Below are 20,603 nucleotides of genomic sequence, written 5' to 3'. Positions count from 1 at the left end.
GTCGCTCAAATGTGGAGGTGATGTTGATCGTCTTTTTGGATTGGAAGGCCATCGTTCATCATGAGTTTGTTCCACGTGGTCAAACAGTCAATAGAGAGTTTTACTTCGAGGTCCTGAAGCGTTTGAGGGAGGCAGTGTGAAGGAAGAGGCCTGAGGCGTGGACAAACAAGACCTGGATGATGCACCATGACAATGCACCTGCTCACGCGTCGCTCCTTATCCGTGACTTTCTGGTGAAGCACGAGACGACTATTGTCCCCCAGCCGCCCTACTCTCCGGATTTGGCCCCTGCAGACTTTTTTTTGTTCCCAAAGTTGAAATCCACCCTGAAAGGTCGCCGATTTCAGACGATAGAAGAGAGAGAAGAAAATTCGCTACGAGACCTGCGCACCATCCCTACAAAACGCATTCCAGAACTGGAAAAAACGTTAGGAGGGGAGTACTTTGAAGGAGGCAAGCCTGATTAAGTTGTAAGTAAAGCAATAAATTAGTTTTTTAAAAGTTTGGTTTCATTTTTGGACAGTCCTCGTATGTGCATTCGACCAATAAAAATTTGCAAAGTTAGGAACTGAACAAAACTGAAATTACAACAACATAAATTGCTGAAAAAGAAAAGGCTGGCTCAGACAACTTGGAGTATAACAGTAAGTGATGATTTTTCTAACCCACCCTCTCTTACACACCATCAAGGCCTCCAGCACCGAAGATTTACAATCAAGACAATCATTCAGTAGTTTCCGGACTAGCTTAAATAAATAGTCCTTTCTTGTTGCTTTCTATAATTTACTTGTCTCCCCTACCAATTCTCCTCTTATTTGAAGTTTCTATAACCCAAAATCGAAACCATAAAAAACAGGGAGAAGAATTATGAAAATAAGTAGATAGACATATTTTTTGTTCCACAAAACCCTCAAATAATTTACTTAAGATAATTTATTTCCTTGAAGCAAAGACTGAATGACATAATCACCTTCATAACCTCTGCTTTTAGATTGACTGCACTGGCATGTAACTGTAAATATTCACTGGCTAGTTCTGCTAGCTGCTGCTGGATCTCCTCAGCCTTCTTACCCACTTTGTGAAAAGGGGCTGCTGTTTGTCGAATGTTTTCTTCAGAGGCTGCATTTTCTGCATTACGCCGTGACCTGCAAGACAATTAAAAAGTTGGCTAATCTAATTTCATGTAAATTCATCGAACAGGTAGTAGGCAGCTACCAAACAGGGAGGTACAGGGTACTACTGCCTGGGAAGATATTGGTAGACCCTGATGCCATATGGCATCAGAAAAATTGTGACCAAGTCCCAGGTTGCTGATCTGACTTTCTGCCACATTTACACACAATTGCAGGGTCTCAATTGTTTCTCTTACTATTGACAACACAACACACATATATTGTTTCTCACTTTTGATCTTTTTCATTTTTGCATTTCTTTATGGTTCTAAATTATTATGATTATTACAGTATTATCAGTGTAGCTATTACTATTTTATTTTTTATTTTTTATTTTTTATTATAAATTGTACTTACAATGAACTAATTATTATTGTTATTATTATTATTACACCCCACACCCACCCCCACCCCCCCAGCAAGCTCCGATGAGGGTCAGTGACCTATGCCCAGGTTGACCTATGCCCGGGTGGGCTAATCCTTGTAAAAAAAAAAAAAATATATATATATATATATATATATATATTTATATATATATATATATATATTATATATATATATACTCATGTGTAGTTCGAGTTTTAAAGACCAAATTTTTAGGCTAAAAATTGGGGGTCGTCCTATACATGCGTAATAGTTTTGTTAGGTTGAACCCGTGCATGATGGGAAGGGCGAGGAGCAACTTTTAGCTTCAGACATGAAAAATATTTACCATTTACTGCCAGTAAACAATGGAAACGTAAAATATGTACCAATTAGTAATGAAAAGGTGTGCAGTTCCTTCAGTAAATGAAGCTCACCAACTTACAATAGGTTAAATTACCTTACAACGTGCTTTCAGTAGTCTATGTTGAAGTTCTTAGCACAGGCTAACTTATCATATCATATACGGTATCACAGTTCTCATTGATCTACAAAAAATACCGGTAATAAAAACCTTTTCGATATTTCACACTTAATATAATACCTGGTAATCTACTTCAACCTCCTATTGTTTACAACTACGCATGACGCACCACCAGCTGTTGAGTGTTTTTTGAATCGTTTTCAGTTAAAAAACTGTTACATCACATGTATATTTTACCTAAACTGCGCCTGAATGAATATATTCTCGGAAATAAAACTAGTTTTGCTGAAACGTTGATGTATTTTAATGTAAAATAGGATAAAATACATGACGAAAACAAAAGACTTTACCTAACCTTCCGATGTTCAAGAGAAGTTGCTCGTTTTTTTAATAGTTTTTGGTTAAAGTATTGTTATATTACAATGGTATTCTATTCATACTGTGCTTGATATAATGCATTCACGGAAATGTAATATTTTTGCTGAAATGACGTACGTATTACAGTGGAAAGTGGGATAAAATTGTGACAAAAACAATGACTTTCGCTTTCTTTTGTTCAAAAGATGTTACCGTAATCGCTTTTCGATTGGTTTTCAGTTAAAAAACTGTTGTATTACGATAATATTCTATCCTAATTGACTTGAATAAATACTACGATACCATATTTCTGAATATTTTCATTAAAATCCATCCATATCATTTTCCTTGTCATCGTCTGCAGCACCAAACAACTTCTCCCAGTCCTCTCCTTGAACAGGGCTACAGGGTACGTGTTTTTCGAATCGTTTTCAGTTAAAAAACTATTACAGTTGTACCCCACTTAACGCGGTCAATTGAACCCAGAGGGTCCCGCGTTAAGTGAAATCCGCGTTAAGTGAACAACAGAACATATGGGATTAATTCCAATAGAACCCAGCCCGACCCCCAAACTCCACTTTTTGACGACACATAACTATGTTGTAGTAAAAATTCTATCTTAACTTTATGATGGTATGAAAAAACAAGTAATATAGAAGAGGTTAGGTTAGGAAAGATAAAGGTTAACATAGGAAAAATAAAGAATAGGTTAAAAAACGAAAAATTTTGTGGAACACTTACGGTAGTAGAAGAGATGGGTCGGCATACGGGGATGGAGGCTGGTTCCGAGGCAGAGGGCAGATTACTGGCCCTCAGGTGAATCACCATTACTAGGTGAATCAACATCACTGTCACTTACAGTTGTCAGGGCTTCCCTGACAAATCCCTCAAAGTCAACTTCACTTTCACTATCACTGGCTTGGGCTGGCTGTGGTGGGTTGCGGGCGAAGAACTCGGTTATGCTTTGCTGACGGCTGGTGTTGATGTTGTCGTGATACACCTTGATGTACGGCTCCATAGCCTGCACCAGTCGGGTATGGAAGACTTCATAGCGTTCATCGTCATTGTCGCGGGAAAGGACGGACATAATTTTTTCTGTAAACTCTGTGACACACTTAATATCACTATGACTTAAACTAGGTTCTTCGGAGAATGACGCACCTTCTTCCTCCTCTTCACTGGCGTGTTCTTCTTCCAACATCTCGTCGGCAGTCACTTCAGGATCTTTGATCACCCCCAGGATGTCTTCGTTGGTGGTCTCGGAGAAGCCTTCAGCTGTAATATTGAGCGCAGCTTCTCTGGCAAGGTCCACTGCTACTGCAACAGTCTGAACCTCACCAGTCACAGGTTCACTCCTCCTCTCACCTGGTATGCTATGCAACACATGTCTCCATGCGTGACGAATCGTAGCAATAGTCAGCAGATCCCATGCCTCCACCAAGAAGTCTACAGCTTGTTTAACGTTAAACTTCTTCCAAAATTGTTTGACGAGAAGTTCTTGAGTCACCGCCTCTTGTTCCTTGTCCTCGTCGCTTTTGCTCTCGCTGTCGGTGTCACCCAGCTTACGCAACTCATCCTTGGTGTTGGTAGAGTCGTTCAGGAGCTTGAACTTCTTTGCAGAGTACGCAGCTTTCACATTGCAGATCAACTCCTGGTCCATGGGCTGGATTAATGACGTAGTGTTGGGAGGAAGGAAGACCACTTTTACGTTGGGGTGACAATCCATAAGTAGGGGCGAGTGTCCAGGTGCGTTGTCAAGGAGCAACAAAATATTGAATGGAACATTCTGTTGCTCGCAGAATTTCTGCACGTCAGGAACAAAACAGTTGTCAAACCAGAAGAGGGACAGAGAAGAGGACATCCACGCCTTACGTGCGGTTAGCCAGTGGACATTAAGCTTGTTCATGTCCATATTCTTGTAGGCGTGCGGCTTGCGGGCTTTGTGAATCACCAATAACTTTGGTTTACAGGTACCGGAGGCATTGGTGGTAAACAGGACGGTGATGCGTTCCTTCTGCAACTTCCGACCCCTTACCTTGCTGGCAGACTGGACAACGAAGGTCTTGGAAGGTAACTTTTTCCAGAAAAGACCAGATTCGTCCATGTTAAACACCTGGTCGTCACTGTACTGTCCTTCCTCCATAATCTCACGTAAAAACGGAGGAAAATCTATAGCCGCCACACGGTCAGCACTCGCTTCCTCACCACCACTGTTGATGTTGGTGATCTTGTTCCACTTCTTAAACCTATGCAGCCAACCAGAGGAAGCATTGAAGGGTTTGGGCTCTGCAATTCCCAGTTTACGTGTCACTGCTGCGTATAGCTCACGTGCGTACTCCTGCACTGAGCGCGTGTCCACCGCCATGTTGCGTCGCGCCTGACGCACCAAATAACTCACCAGCAAATTTTCCACTTTTGCCAGCACCCTGTTCTGGCAATACCTGATAGATGAAGCACCTGCAGACTTTGTGATTTTCATGTGCTCTTTGATCTTGGCTGCATCCTTCTTGATCGTACGAATCGTAGATTCGTTGACGCCATGCTGGCGCGCGAGATCAACTTGCCGTCTTCCTTTCTCCAAATCTTGAACAATTTGGTACTTCACCTCGTAGCTTAATGAACGTCGTGTCTTCTTTGGCTTAGTGCCGCTGGGTCCAGGTAAGGAAAGGTCTCTCTCTGGGGGCGATGGTGGTCCGGCGGAAGCCATTTTACGGAACAATGGATGCGCGTTAACACGGGGTGGCCTTGAGGGATGAAACTGCCGCGGCTAGGTCAAGCGTCGTCTCTCCTCCCTCCCTCCCTCCCTCCCTCCCCGGGGTGGTCACGTCATAATACTTTAAGCCAATTACAGCTAGCAGCAGAGGGGGGTAGGGATGCATGGCCAATCACAGTCCGATACGTCATATGACGTCAGTTATAACGCAACAAAGACACACACTGCACAACCTTACCGGGCGGCTTGCCCAAGCGGAGGGAGGAGGAGGGAGAGGCAGGCAGGCGGGCGGGCGGGTGGCGCGTGGGCAAAATCTAAAAATAGCATCTCGAGCCGGACACTCACCGCGTATATGTGGAAAAAATCCGTGTTAAGTGAAAGTTCAGCTCTGGCAAGGCACCGCGTATATGCGAAAACGCGCTAAGTGAAACCGCGTTAGGCGGGGTAATACTGTACATCACACGTATATTTTACCTAAACTGCGCCTGAATGAATATATTCTCGGAAATAAAACTAGTTTTGCTGAAACATGATGTATTTCAATGTAAAATAGGATAAAATACATGACGAAAACCTAAGCTTCTGTTCTTGAGATGTTACTCGTTTTTTAATAGTTTTCGGTTAAAATTCTGTTATATTACAATGATATTCTATTCATACTGTGCTTGATATAATACATTCACGGAAATGTAATATCTTTGCTGAAATTACGTACGTATTAAAGTGGAAAGTGGGATAAAATCGTGACGAAAACAACGACTTTCGCTTTCTTTCGTTCAAAAGATGTTACCGTAATCGCTTTCGAATGGTTTAGTTAAAAAACTGTTATTACAATAATATTCCCTCCTAATTGACTTGAATAAATACTTGAATGGAAATATACAATATTTTTGTTGAAACTACCCACGTTTCAGTGACGTTAGTAATAATCATGTGCTAATAACATTTTTAACTTGTCGGGTAATTTGCTTTTAAAATATTGTGAATTAGTAAATTAAATGTGTGCATGTGTATATATGTATACATACAGTATATATAAATATGTTTGTGTAATAAATGTATGTAGTAAATACATAATATTTTTTCACTCAAATCCTAATGAAACACTACTGGAGAACATTCCTTTGTCGCAAAACAAGTTTATAAATTAAAGAAAATAATTACAGTGTGTTTAATATATTACAGTATATTATAAATAAATAAATAAACAAATAATTCGGTAAATCTATTTCAAGTAAATGGAAAATAAGCAAACAAATGTTATTTACCAAGACCCTTCCCTCTGGCTCAGGGTGAGATGGAGGGTAGATAAGAAGGCTATTTATAGCCTGTCTTTGTGTCTGAAGTGGCCAGTACCCTAATGCACCATAAATAATTCATTTAACATTTATATTTTGTACATAGAATATTCAGTACATGACTGCGATTATAAAATAGTGTGAATGAGTATATTAAATATATATATATATATATATATATATATATATATATATATATATATATATATATATATATATATATATATATATATATATATATATATATATATATATATATATATATATATACATATATATATATATATATATACATATATATACATATACATATATACATATATATACATATACACACATATATACATATATATATACAAATACATATATATATACATATATATATACATATACATACATATACATATATATATATACATATATATACATATACATATACATATACATATACATATACATATATATATATATATATATATATATATACACATATATACATATATATATACATATACATATATATATATATATATTCTCCATGTAAATCCACATATATATATATATATATATATATATATATATATATATATATATATATATATATATTCCATGTAAATATATATATATATATATATATATATATATATATATATATATATATATATATATATATATATATATATATATATATATATATATATATATATATTCCATGCAAATCCACATATATATATATATATATATATATATATATATATATATATATATATATATATATATATATATATATATATATATATATATATATATATATATATATATATATATATGTTTGTGTAATAAATGTATGTAGTAAGTACGTAATCTTTATCACTCAAATCCTAATGAAACACCACAATTAGAATACGGTGGTAGCTGTTGTATAAACAGTCGGAACACAATCCCACCACCGAGACGAAGGAACACTCCCACCACCGATCGTCTCGTGCGAAGCAAGCGTAAAAATTAAAGAAAATACTTGCAGTGTGTTTAATATGTTACAGTATATTATAAATAAATAAATAAACAAATAAATCGGGAAATCCATTTCAAGTAAATGGAAAAATTTTACTCGACACCGACATTAGTTCCAGTTACCGGTAAATAGCAGACGCTTAAGTGACGTCACTAGTGTTTACACTACAACAGCGGGTAACATTTGATGACATTACTTGAAGTGAATTGGTCTTATTTTAAAAAACCAAGGATGGTTGGTAAAGGACTACTGGAATAGAGCTCAAAAGCTACTTTTTAAGTGGAAATTTGGGGGGCCGTCTTATGCACCCCGACGCCTCATAGGCCGAGATATACGGAATGTAAAAAGCTCACTGTTATCTAGGGGTTAATGAACAACATGTTAACCACCTACCAATCAGTTCCTATATCTATAAGACTTTGACACACATGGTAAACAACAGTGACAGAGTTGAGGTTGAGACCAATTGCAATTTTATCTTTTATTGATCACCTGAAAACTAGCCCCCCCTCCCTCCCCCAGCTTAACTAACCCAAGTGTAACCACCCCAAAACTATCTGAGGGGCTAATCTTTAGGTGATACAAAGACTAAATTTGTGAATGGCCTCATTCTCAGTCTTGACTACATTATTGGCATTGTAAATATAAGTCCCTCTTAAAAGAATATTTGGTAAACTGGAAGAGGGAGAGATGAGTAATTCTTCAACACCTTAACAGTTACCCCTCAACACCTTAAAGGATGAAAGTAACTTTTTGTCAATCAAACCCTGTACAGCATTACAAAAAATGATGAAAGCCTAATAACTAATATACACATTACCAGCTTTCCATGTTTTTTTCCAGCCACATTCTTAAACCTAATAAGACTAGTAAATATAAATATTTAACAATTAATATAACTTTTTCTACATACAGATAAACTGAAGTTCTTATAGGTAAGGTGCCCCTCACTAAACTGAGAGCCTCACTTACTCAAACACTGCTATGGTGGCAAACAAATCTTGAGTAAGATGCTGGTCCTTGGTAGATTTCCCATCAGTTTTAGACCCAGCAATGTTTGCATCTGGAGTGAAACACCAAAAAAGTTTTTATTAAAGTTTATTCTTTTGCAAGCCATAACTGAATTTTTATCAAAGGTAATCATCATTTCGCTATTTTTCCTTTTACATGAGTTAGATCACGAGAGACCTTCCAGCCGGGTTACTTCATATTCTCAACTCATGAACAAAACATACAAAGTGGAATGAAGAATAAATTTACATAAATACAGAAAACCTACACATGGAGTGTACACTTACGTCAAGGTTAAAATTCACACACCTTCAAACCAACTGAGATTATTTTTCATATTCGTTTTTACAAACTGTTAACTTATATATACAGTATTTTCATTTTGACAGAACCAAAATGTTACCATCATATTATTATCTTTAAAATAACATAACATAAGAACTTCTCATATTCTAAACAGTATCTTGAAAACAGGGTAAATTGAAAGGTTTTTGTTCTCTTTGTTTATTCAGTAACCCTTCCCAACCATAGGGTTACCAAGCACTGTTTTGAAAGTCTCCACATTTAATATTTTGTTCACCATTTCACCAACCATTGTATACAGTTTTTAGTATCCACAGGTTTATACTGCCACCGAAGGATACTGTATTTCTAGCCTAGCACGTCTATTAAATGTTTCATTCATCTTGTTCACTTCATTATGCCCATGTTCCCCATGTGACTATGTTATCATCGACCACACCCAAGTCCACTTCCTTCTCTTACATCTCTAAATCAATTTGTATGGTTTCACCTTTTACATTACTGTATATGCCATATGGTTTTCAGCTGTCCTGGCAATAGACATCACTGAATACTCCAATGGTTGGGAGGCAGTCACACCCCTGGTCCATGGGTAATGTCTATTTACTGACTCACTATCGCTCAAAACTATTCATACCTTTATTGATAAAATACATTCTAAATAAGATTAAAAGACCATTTCCATAACAAGCTGACAGAAATTCGTTCATCGAGAATGTCTTATAATTCTTTTTAAATAAAAATATATTTGAAAACTTGTGATGGCTAATGTATCCTATGTTTTGAAGCTCTCAAGAGTTCTCTGTAATCTATATAATGCAGTCTATCTAAAACTATGCTGAACTTCAGAAAAAACAAACCAGCATTTGCAGATGGTGGCTGAGCACCTCCTAAGCCAATTCCTGCACCACCCAAACATCCAGTACTTGTTAGGGAAGGGGTACCTGTAGGATCTGCATGTAAAAATATATTGTAAATAAAACTGGTATGAAATACATACTTAAGTAATGAAAAGTAGTGATCCATTGAGAATGTTACAAACACAGTGCTGTTATTTATGAGCAAAATGATGAATAAAAAACTGCTTCCAGAGAAACCATTCAGGTGAGCAAAGCCTGTCCAGGATAACAATATTAAATATTTGAAAACAGCCATAAAAAAAATTAATGACACTAATATGAATTTTAACCCCTTGTGTATGGGGTCGCCTATGAGTTGAATAAAATTGTCTGCCATAGGCCAAATAAAGTACTAAAGTAGCATCCCAGTAGTGAAGGGGTTAACTGTCCTAAATCTACCAATCCAATAAAAATCAAAATATTTTGAAGATATGAAAAATAATTACATTGATATTAATACCAGTAAATGATTCAACAATTTATTACACCATTAAGGTTCTGGACACTTAGGGTATGGTAGGTAGTACTCTGAATTTCAACACCAACCAACCTAAGCTTGGTAACCTATTTTGGACTGCTACTCAACTTTTTATAATTTTATGTTAAAAAGAAAGTGCAGCACAGAATCATCTAAATATGATATATTTATTGCCAGCTGGACTCAAAGTGAAACAAATACTTACTGGCAAAACCAAATGCTGGAGTTTTTGAAGGTTGTGCACCACCCAAAGGAAACCCAGTGGATGCTGAAACTGCTGGTGTTCCTCCTAAGCCACCAAGAGAAAACCCAGATGATGTGGATGCTGGGGTGCCACCCATTACTCCAAAGGAGAATCCTGTGCTGGCAGATGTAGCTGGAGTGAGGCTTGTACCACCAAGAGTAAAACCAGTAGAGGAGCTTGTAGCTGGGGTGCCACCCAGAGCAAATCCTGTTGAGCTTGTAGCCACTTAAAATAAAAAATAAATTATATATATATATATATATATATATATATATATATATATATATATATATATATATATATATATATATATATATATATATATATATATATACAGCTAGACCCCGACTTACGACGGGGTTAGGGACCCAAATCCAGGTCGTAAGTCCGACATAGATAAAAAAAAAAAATTTTTTTTAATAAATAATCTACAATGAAATAAAGTACAGTAAAAGTAATGAATAATGAGGAATGGATACAGTACAGTGAAAGTAATAAATAATAAGGAATGGTTACAGTGTGACTGAGCACTTACCTTTAATGTAGTCAGCTGAATGCACATGGGGCCCCCATAATTTTCTAATTATACATGGAGACTACATTAACTGGAAACGTTTCGGTATAGAAAATGCGTGTCATTTGAAGAAAAAGAAAAAGAAAAAAAAAAGAAAAAAGTAAATCACTGTAGGTGAGCGTGATCTAGGTATATGCTGATAACCACAAGGAAAGAAGAAAACACGAAGTTCCCAAGCGCTTTCGTGTAATTCACATCTTCAGGGGTGAGTACAGACTGGAGAGAGTAATACAAATCAAGGTGTATATATACAGAGGAGGGTGAGACCAGGTCCACAATGGTCAGGTATTAGGTAATGACCCTACTAATCTTTAAATAGCACACAACGGTTGGTGGTCAGGTCAGATGGTCAAGTGACCCGGCCTTCTCACCTGATCACAAATCTTCTTAATTACAAAATTGTCCAGCTTGTACATGCCGTTACTCAAATTCATGTTGAATGCTTCGGTATGTTTAATAAGACTAGATTCTATGATGTTCCTACTATCAATTGAATTACATGGTAATATTGAGGAGGCATTATCCCAGTCAATGCAATGCTTGTTATCCCTCAAATGAACAAACAGAGCATTGGATTCCTGGCCTGTCCTAACACTGTATTTGTGTTGTTTAATTCTAGTTGCAAGATCTTTACCTGTCTGGCCTAAGTAAAACATATTACATTCCTTGCAAGGAACTTTATAAATGCACCCAATTGTGTTGTTGGGGGAATTCTTGATTAACATTTGTTTAACAGTGCATGAGTTTTTAAATGCCACATTGACGTTCCAGGTTTTTAGCTGTGCAGGAATGTGTGAGAAATTTTTGTGAAATGGTAATATTAAGATATTCTTATGGTCATGGGTGGGCTTGGGATCAGTTCTATAAAAAGTTTTCTTAGTAATGTTTAAGCATTTGTCTATGAAAGATCTAGGGTATTTAAGGTTTGAGCCAATATTATATATATATTTGTATTCCTCATCGATGAATTCCGGACTGCAAATTCTCAGGGCACGTAAAAACATTGTTGAAAATACTGACTGTTTGACTTTATTATGGTGGGCATGTAATTCAATTGATAGTAGGAACATCATAGAATCTAGTCTTATTAAACATACCGAAGCATTCAACATGAATTTGAGTAACGGCATGTACAAGCTGGACAATTTTGTAATTAAGAAGATTTGTGATCAGGTGAGAAGGCCGGGTCACTTGACCATCTGACCTGACCACCAACCGTTGTGTGCTATTTAAAGATTAGTAGGGTCATTACCTAATACCTGACCATTGTGGACCTGGTCTCACCCTCCTCTGTATATATACACCTTGATTTGTATTACTCTCTCTAGTCTGTACTCACCCCTGAAGATGTGAATTACACGAAAGCGCTTGGGAACTTCGTGTTTTCTTCTTTCCTTGTGGTTATCAGCATATATATATATATATATATATATATATATATATATATATATATATATATATATATATATATATATATATATATATATATATATATATATATACACACACACACACACACACACAGTCAACCCTCGCTTTACGCGGTCCCACTTTACGCGTTTCCATGTTTACGCGGTACCCTGCCAGAACTGTAATTCCCACTTTACGCGGTGCATCTACTCATATATGCGGGCGAAGTATAATTTTTTATTTAGCTCATAAAATTCATACAAATTATCCGGCCAGAATATAATTTACATTGCTGGAATTCTTACAATTTGATGATCATTTTGAATATAAGCATCATAGATTTTGCATTAGACATACAAATTTTAGATCTAATGCAAGTACTTTGTTTACTCAGAGCAAATATGTTATCTTTTGTGCAAAATATATGGAGTGTATATTCAAAATATTCCTGGTCTTGCAAGGAATCCAGCAATGTCAATTATATTATCCTAACTTTAGTCAGAGGTATTATTCATTACTAAAAATGTAAATATTCTGGTTTGTCCCACACATTTCTCTGGTGGGGAGGGACCGACCGACCATCTGGTGCGGTTGGAAGAGGGGTGGAGGCAAGGTGGGGTACTTTGATTGACAGATAGTGTCGTGACGAATATATATATTTTTTATTAACTGAAGATATTTGTTTTAGCTCATAAAATTCATACAAATTACCCGGCCAGAATATAATTTACATTGCTGGAATTCTTACAATTTGATGATCATTTTGAATATAAACATCATAGATTTTGCATTAGACATACAAATTTTAGATCTACTCTAAGTATTTTGTTTACTCTGAGTAAATATGTTATCTTTTGTGCAAAATATATGACATTTATATTCAAAATATTCCTGGTCTTACAAGGAATCCAGCAATGTCAATTATATTATCCTAACTTTAGTTTGAGGTATTATTTATTACTATACCTTAAAATCTAGTGGTTTTCCCCCCAAACATTTCTCAGAGAGGGAAGAGCCAGGAGTGTGAGAAGAGGCGGAGGGAGTTGAGTCCATTATTTGAATTGACATTAACTTGGCGACTGTATTTCTCTAATTCTCTTAAGTATTAATTGTGTGAATGTACCATCATAAAATTAAGATGTTATTTTTACTAGAACATAGGTATTGTGTCGGAAAAAGTGGAGTTGGGGGTCAGGCCGGTCTCTATTTCATTTAATCCCATCTGTTATGTTGTTCACTTTACGCATTTCTCCCTTTACGCGGGCCTCCGTGGGTTCAATTGACAGTGTAAAGTGAGGGTTCACTGTATATATATATATATATATATATATATATATATATATATATATATATATATATATATATATATATATATATATATATATATATATATATATATATATATATATATATATATATATATATATATATATATATATATATATATATATATATATATACCCCTATATGACCTTAATTGAACCACACTTTTTTAAATAAAAGGGCAGTCAAGGACATGGTCAAGAAAGTGAGGGTATTTTTATTTGTTGTCTTAGACCTACCTTGCTGTGTTTGGTGTTGGAGAATAACATTGACATACTTTAGCATTTGATTCACTATTTACTGAATTATTTCAAATACTGTAGAGTATACACTTTTCAGTGTGCATATATTTGATATATAAATGTATCGGGTATATGGTACAGAACACCCACGGCTCAAGTTAAGAGATGAGGATACAATACAGTACTAAATACCCATTTTATGAACATTTACAGCTCCGTATCACACCCAAGCTTCATCAATAATGAAAAACAAATACATTACTTCAACATGAAAATAACATCACAAAATATAAAGATTTTATGCACAAATGGGTAGTAGAAGTTGAAATATGTACCTAGAGTAGGGGGAACTGGACAGCTGTCCACATAGGAGAGGGGTACATAGCCTGCCCTGGTGCAGGCTTGGATCATCTTGGTTGGCAAAGTGGGGTATTAATATGAAGACAAGCTGAGTGTGATTACATCAGCCACCCAGTTTACCAGACCAGTACAGTTGGACCTAAATCATTCACCTTTCATATAAAGTGTTTCCATGCCATCCACAATCTACAGTACCAGATACACTTTCTATATCTGCCATGGGTTTCAATAGTATCCATGCAGTATCACAACAAAAAGTGTTGAAACCATGGTCAAAACAGAAATTCATGCAGACTCACCAGAGGTGAGCCTACTACCCATTTGGAGGCAAGAATGAGATCCCCTGTGCATTTAGCAGTGAGAGTGTACTCTCCTCAGGTACAAGACAGTGATCAAATAGAGAAGTAATGGACAAATGCACTCATTGACCTCTTACAAGTCCAAAACACCTAAGTTAAAGAAAAAAATTATTACATGTTCTGTATGGAGGGCAACCAGCCAGAAACCGACCCCCCCCCCCACCCCCCCGAATCAATTACTGATTATGAAGATCAAGTCTCTTTAGGATTTAAAAAAATATGCATGAACCAGTACAGTAACAACAGCCTAAAACCTGACTTTGTTGTAAAACTCGACCAAGGTGTGAATGCAAATGCCAATGAAGACTCATAAAACCTATCCACCACAAGATTATATAATTCTTAGTCTCCAACACAAAACCTCTCTGTCATTAAAACATATGGTAGTTCAAGTACCTGTTGGCAGAGTACCAAAGTTGAATCCACCTGCAGAGGCTGTTGGGATAGTACTTGTGCAACCACCAATACCTGTGGCAACTGGGGCAGGGCTGCCAAAGCTAAAACCACTTGTTGATGTTCCTGTTACTACTGAAAAAAAAGCATACCTTAGTTTAAAAAAGAGGTAAAGTAAACAGAGATTTAAAGAGAAGATTAATATCAGAAGCAGTACATTATGATGTGATGGTTAATGAACTACAAGATGTTGATCATGTGTGTATCAAGGAAGAAAATAACTATAAAAAGATTGTCAGGTAAGTAACAGTAAAGACAATATCTACTTTATATAATGTTTTTTCTCTCTCTCTTGTAAGCCTTTTCCTTTATGGAGAGGGATGTCTGCTACCAACACCAACAGAGATTCCCCCAATAACCTCTTCTTTACTGCGCACTTCTTCCAATGTAAGCAAATTTGTCTCCCCTCATACTGCACCCCCACCTCACAGTGTGAGTGTGTGTTATAATTATCCCTGCACACACCTCTATTTATTCTACGTTATTTATTTATACTGTATATATCTACGATCACATAAACCCAACAAAATATACACTAGTTCCAATAAAAAAAAATAAATAAATAAAAATCAATAAAATTTACAGTACAGTAGGTATTGTGTTTTCTACTACATATTACAAGATACGGTAATAAAAAGTTCATACCTGGGAAATGGATAAATATACAGTACTGTACTTGCATTTTAAAATTCTGAACCCAGATCCTTAACCAGCATGTACCGGGTAAAAGAGTTCCTTCAAATGCATTTTCAACAAAATCCACATTTTGACCTCATGTACCGAAATGACGGGTAATAGATCAGCCAACATTTTCACGATAAAATGCCTTTTTTCTGGAAACTAATGTGTTTAGAGCATAAAGATATTCTAAATTACTGAGAAAATGTACATAAGGGCAATTTAAAACTTACGGGAACAACGTATTTGACGTTTTAAATATTCTGTATGAATTAAATTATTTCAAAGTTCCTTAACACTATTTACTGTACAGAAGTGTGAAAATTATAGCACACACAGAGCATCGTTATGTTTATATACCTTGTAAGATATGTCAAGTTCTTGCAAATAAAGTCTGGTGTTTTATCTGTAAATGGGTCTGATATGAGCGAGGTATGAGGAGTGAAAGTGGAGGGGCTTCCCTAATAATTTTCAAATTCGTCTTCACCATTAGAGGTGTCTAATGATGCCATGACTACGGAGAAAAAGAATATCCGGCCTTCAGAAAACACAAAAGAATACCGGCCACCAGCTTGGCATCAACTACCGGTACACATTCAAACATCAAAGGAGGGTATTATAACATGACTTTTCAAAAATAATAACAATTGGTCGAGAAGGCAGCATGAAAAATGGATGCTGGTTGTCATTGGCTGATTTTCACTGTTTCATTTTGTCAGTACAGTGGTCCCTCAGTTAACAAACACAATCCGTTCCAGAAGGTCGTTCGTTATCCGAAAAATTCGTTAACAGAAACCATTGTTTCAATGGGTTTTTGGGTAATTGGTTCCAGCTCACCGAAAATTGCCTAAATTCAACAAAAATGGTAGAAAAGTTCACTTACTTTGAGGTGTGTATGTAGAAGGCTCCTGGATGATGATGATGATGTGCATTTGAAGTGGGAGGTGGAGGAGAAGGAAGAAGAGAAGGCATTGGGGTGGAAGAGAAGTCACCCCATGGCACCATTTCACCCATAAAATTTTAGTTCTCTTGGTGTATTTCAAGATTATTTTCTTTAAATCAACACTGCACTGCATTATATATTGTCAATATGTAAAATATATTTCAAAATGACCAATAATTTGCTTGGAAACACAGAAAAAAAGCATTTAGTTGAAGAGAGTCTCAAGCAAGATGTTACCTCCACTGAAAACAGAGAGAGACTAACGCCTGTCTGGTGTGTTAACAGGCTGGATGGCACGCCAGAAACTAGTTTCTTTACCTTCAATTATGTTCAATAATTGTTAAAATTACTAAAAAAGTTAATGTTAAACTTTAAAAATTATTGAATAGTATAAACTTCTTGATATTTACTAAAATAGTAAGGAATTTAAGCCCTAGAACCGATTAATGTATTGGCGGACTAATACCAAAGCTGGTTGACCGGCCAGTGCAATCGAAAACATGTTGAGGTCGGTTCATAAGAATTTCGTTAACCGAATTTTTGTTCGTTAACCGAATTTAAGAATCTTATGGGAGGCAGTTCGTTAACCGAAATTTCGTTAACCGAGGGACCACTGTACAGCGTATTTGTCCTGAGCCTTTGTTGACAAGACAGAAGTGTTGCCACCATGTAAAATACAGGTTGTACCTCTCTAGTCCGGCATTCTGTGGTCCGGAACGATTTTAGTTTGCCCAATAGCCAACATCCCTGATGTAACTCATATGTAATTTTAGTTACAGTACCATCACTTCACATTGGAAGCAGAATTATGGTAGCATTAAAGGTAAATTAAATAGTATTTTAACCATATTACTTTTTCTTTTTTATTTATTTTTTATCTTTTATTTTTATGCTTGATGTAGGGTGTTTCAGGGGTGAATTTCCATGGTCCGGAAATTTCCACGGTCCGGCACCGGTCAGGTCCCGAGGTTGCCGGACTAGAGAGGTACAACCTGTAGTGTAAAAATAAAACCTATACTATGCTTGCCTTCCTTATGATCACATTACCCGCTTAGCAGGAAACATACGCTCACGGTCAGTTGCCATGGTACACATGAACCACATAAGATTTCGAATTGGAAAGGGTTAACTGCTGCCATTCATTCTCTCCTCAGCAACTAACAAATGTGTTCTTCTATGGTCTTGCTTTTCACAATACAATACATGCTCAAGACTGCCATCTGGTTTATCTTTACTACCATGTGGTTTACACTCATATCGCCCATCAGTAACATATCCACCCCCACAAACCATTGCACACTGTGATACACTAACCTGGTTGGGTTCCAGTGCTGCTCATATTGCTAAGGTTACCAAAGCTAAACCCTCCAGCTGTAGGTGTACTTGTGGGTGCTGTAAAGAAACTTTTAGTAACGGCTGCAACTGTCGAAGTCTGTGGCTGTCCAAAGCTAAAACCACTACTGGAGGTGCTTGTCCCTGGGGAAGAAATTAGCGAGCATTAAGTATTGCAAGTAACACAAGTGCATGTTAACAATATGAATAAAAATAAATAAAAAAATTATATATATATATATATATATATATATATATATATATATATATATATATATATATATATATATATATATATATATATATATATATATATATATATATATATATATATAGTCATGCGCCGGTTAACGTCCAACCGAACAAAGTCCGATCGCATATACGTCCGTGCCCCCCCCATTTTCAGAGCCTTTTAAAATGAATCTATCTTCATCTACAGGAAATATACGGTTAGTTTAATTTTTAAATTAATTTGATATTCAAATTCCAGTCAGTCAGAAGCTGGTAACCTATGACCCAAGGAGTTACAACCCGCTAGTCTTCTTGGTTATAGTTACAGAGTTTCTTGATCTTACCTTAACATCATTAAAGTATGTTTCACACTTGTACAGCAACTATTACTGATTTTAATAGGTCTGCTCACTACACAAAATGTTAAAATCATAAAACATAGACATATTAGTATAGTACTAAATACTGTAAGCTCACCTGCTGTTGGTTGAGCTCCAAAATTAAAACCACTTCCACTTCCTGCTACAGTTCCAACAGGTCTAACTGCACCAAAGTTTGCCATTATGTTTCAGTACTTGATGGCTCTGCAAAAGAAAATTGATAATGTCCCTGCATAACCTGATATATCATCATTTAATTTACTTCCATTTCTAGTTTCAACTCCAGAGTAAAAACAGCAAAACTTCAACTCAATTTACTTGTCTAAAATCTGCCATCATGGCATAGGCTAGATGACCATGGCCTGTGCTAGGATATGGCAGGACATAGCAAGTGTGCTGGTATACTAGTATACAGTGATCCCTCGGTTAACGAACACCTCGGTAAACGAAATTTCGGTTAACGAATTACCTCCCATAAGGATCTTCAATTCGGTTAACGAACAAAACTTCGATTAACAAAATCCTAAAGGCAAGCACGTTTTGTTGTGAGCATCAGCTGATCAGCTGATGGGCTTGTATGTCAATTCAGTAATCTGTTCTATGTTTACATTCGCTTCCAGTGGAGTAAATATCAAGAAAATTGTGCTCTTTAATATTTGTGCATTTTTTATATTAAAATTATTGGTCATTCTAAAATTTAGCCATCCAAGCTCTGTCTATTTCATAGCCGGAGTTGGTAAAACGTTACTCTGATCCCCAAAGAGGCACGAGTAGTCCCCAATTGGAGGTTCACGGCGCCATAAGCTCGATGAACAGGCTTTGTGTGAAATATAACAAAGTCTAGGACTGCTTTTGGTGTCCTGGTGGTCTAGAGGTAACGTTCCCCAGTCACACACATAAGATCGTGGGTTCGAGTCCTGGCAGAGTGAGGTTGTTGAAAAAAAAAAATATATATATATATATATATATATATATATATATATATATATATATATATATATATATATATATATATATATATATATATATATATATATATATATATATATATATATATATATATATATATATATACACAATGCCCTCCGTTGAACTCAATCCGTTCCAGAAGGTGGATTCGATAACCCGAAAGTTAGTTAACTGAAACCATTGTTTCAATGGGTTTTTGAGTAAGTGGTTCAGCTCACCGAAAATTTCTAGTTCAGAATTAGATTCGATAACCGAGAAAGGATTAAGTTAACTTGAAACCATTGTTCCAATGGGTTTGAGTAGTGGTTCCAAGCTCACCGAAATTTCCTAAATTCAGCAAATGGTGAAAAAGTTCACTTACTTTGAAATTATTAGCATGTAGAAGGCTCACCAAGATAATGATGAGTTTAGAATGGGGGTGGGGGAGAAAGAAAGAAAACCATTGGGTGGAAGGGAGTCACCCCATGGCGCCATTCCTCCCATAAAATTTTAGCTCTCTTGGTGTAATTCAAGATTATTTTTCTTTATATCAACACTGCACTGCATTATATATATTGTCAATATGTAAAAATATGTTTCAAAATGACATAATAATTTGCTTGGAAACACACAGAAAAAAAGCGTTTGGTGAAAGTCTCAAGCAAGATGTTACCTCCAGTGAAAACAGAGACTAACTCTGTTTTGCTGTGTTAGAAGGAAGCTGAATGCGCGCATTAAACTAGTCGCACACTTCCCAAATTATATTTAATAGTGTTGAAATTACTAAAAATTAGATATTAAACTTTTAAAATTATTGAATAGTATAGCTTCTTGATATTTACTAAATAGTAAGGAATTTGGCCTGAACCCATTAATATATTGGCGGATTGATACTAAAGCTGATTTGCCGGTCAGTCTTGGCTTATGTTGAGTCGAGTTCGTAGAACTTCGTTAACGGTACTTTTTATTAACGAATTGAAGATCATATGGAAATGGTCGTTAATGAAATTCGTTAGCAACGAGGTGTTACGTT

At 36.1% G+C, this 20,603-nt stretch overlaps 1 protein-coding gene across 3 annotated transcripts in view; it reads right to left on the bottom strand.

Annotated features, from left to right (window-relative positions):
* Window positions 1-904: 904 nt before the first annotated feature.
* LOC121868866 (nucleoporin nsp1-like) overlaps window positions 905-20,603 on the bottom strand; it is a 31,285-nt gene continuing 11,586 nt past the window's right edge. For 2 of the 3 annotated variants that reach the window (XM_042369862.1, XM_042369861.1), the window contains exons 2-8: window positions 18,720-18,826; window positions 17,994-18,155; window positions 15,002-15,133; window positions 10,299-10,562; window positions 9,577-9,669; window positions 8,375-8,465; window positions 905-1,145 (exon numbers count right to left, since the gene is read on the bottom strand). In XM_042369862.1, the coding sequence (XP_042225796.1) occupies window positions 920-1,145; window positions 8,375-8,465; window positions 9,577-9,669; window positions 10,299-10,562; window positions 15,002-15,133; window positions 17,994-18,155; window positions 18,720-18,804 (1,053 nt within the window). In that variant the 5' untranslated portion in view covers window positions 18,805-18,826 and the 3' untranslated portion in view covers window positions 905-919. The remainder of the gene's footprint in view (window positions 1,146-8,374; window positions 8,466-9,576; window positions 9,670-10,298; window positions 10,563-15,001; window positions 15,134-17,993; window positions 18,156-18,719; window positions 18,827-20,603) is intronic. The other variant, XM_042369863.1, reaches the window with a different exon arrangement.

Source organism: Homarus americanus, unplaced genomic scaffold, assembly GCF_018991925.1.
Source record: "Homarus americanus isolate GMGI-L3 unplaced genomic scaffold, GMGI_Hamer_2.0 scaffold30535, whole genome shotgun sequence".
Lineage (NCBI taxonomy): Eukaryota > Metazoa > Arthropoda > Malacostraca > Decapoda > Nephropidae > Homarus > Homarus americanus.
This window is presented reverse-complemented; position numbering and strand designations above follow the sequence as displayed.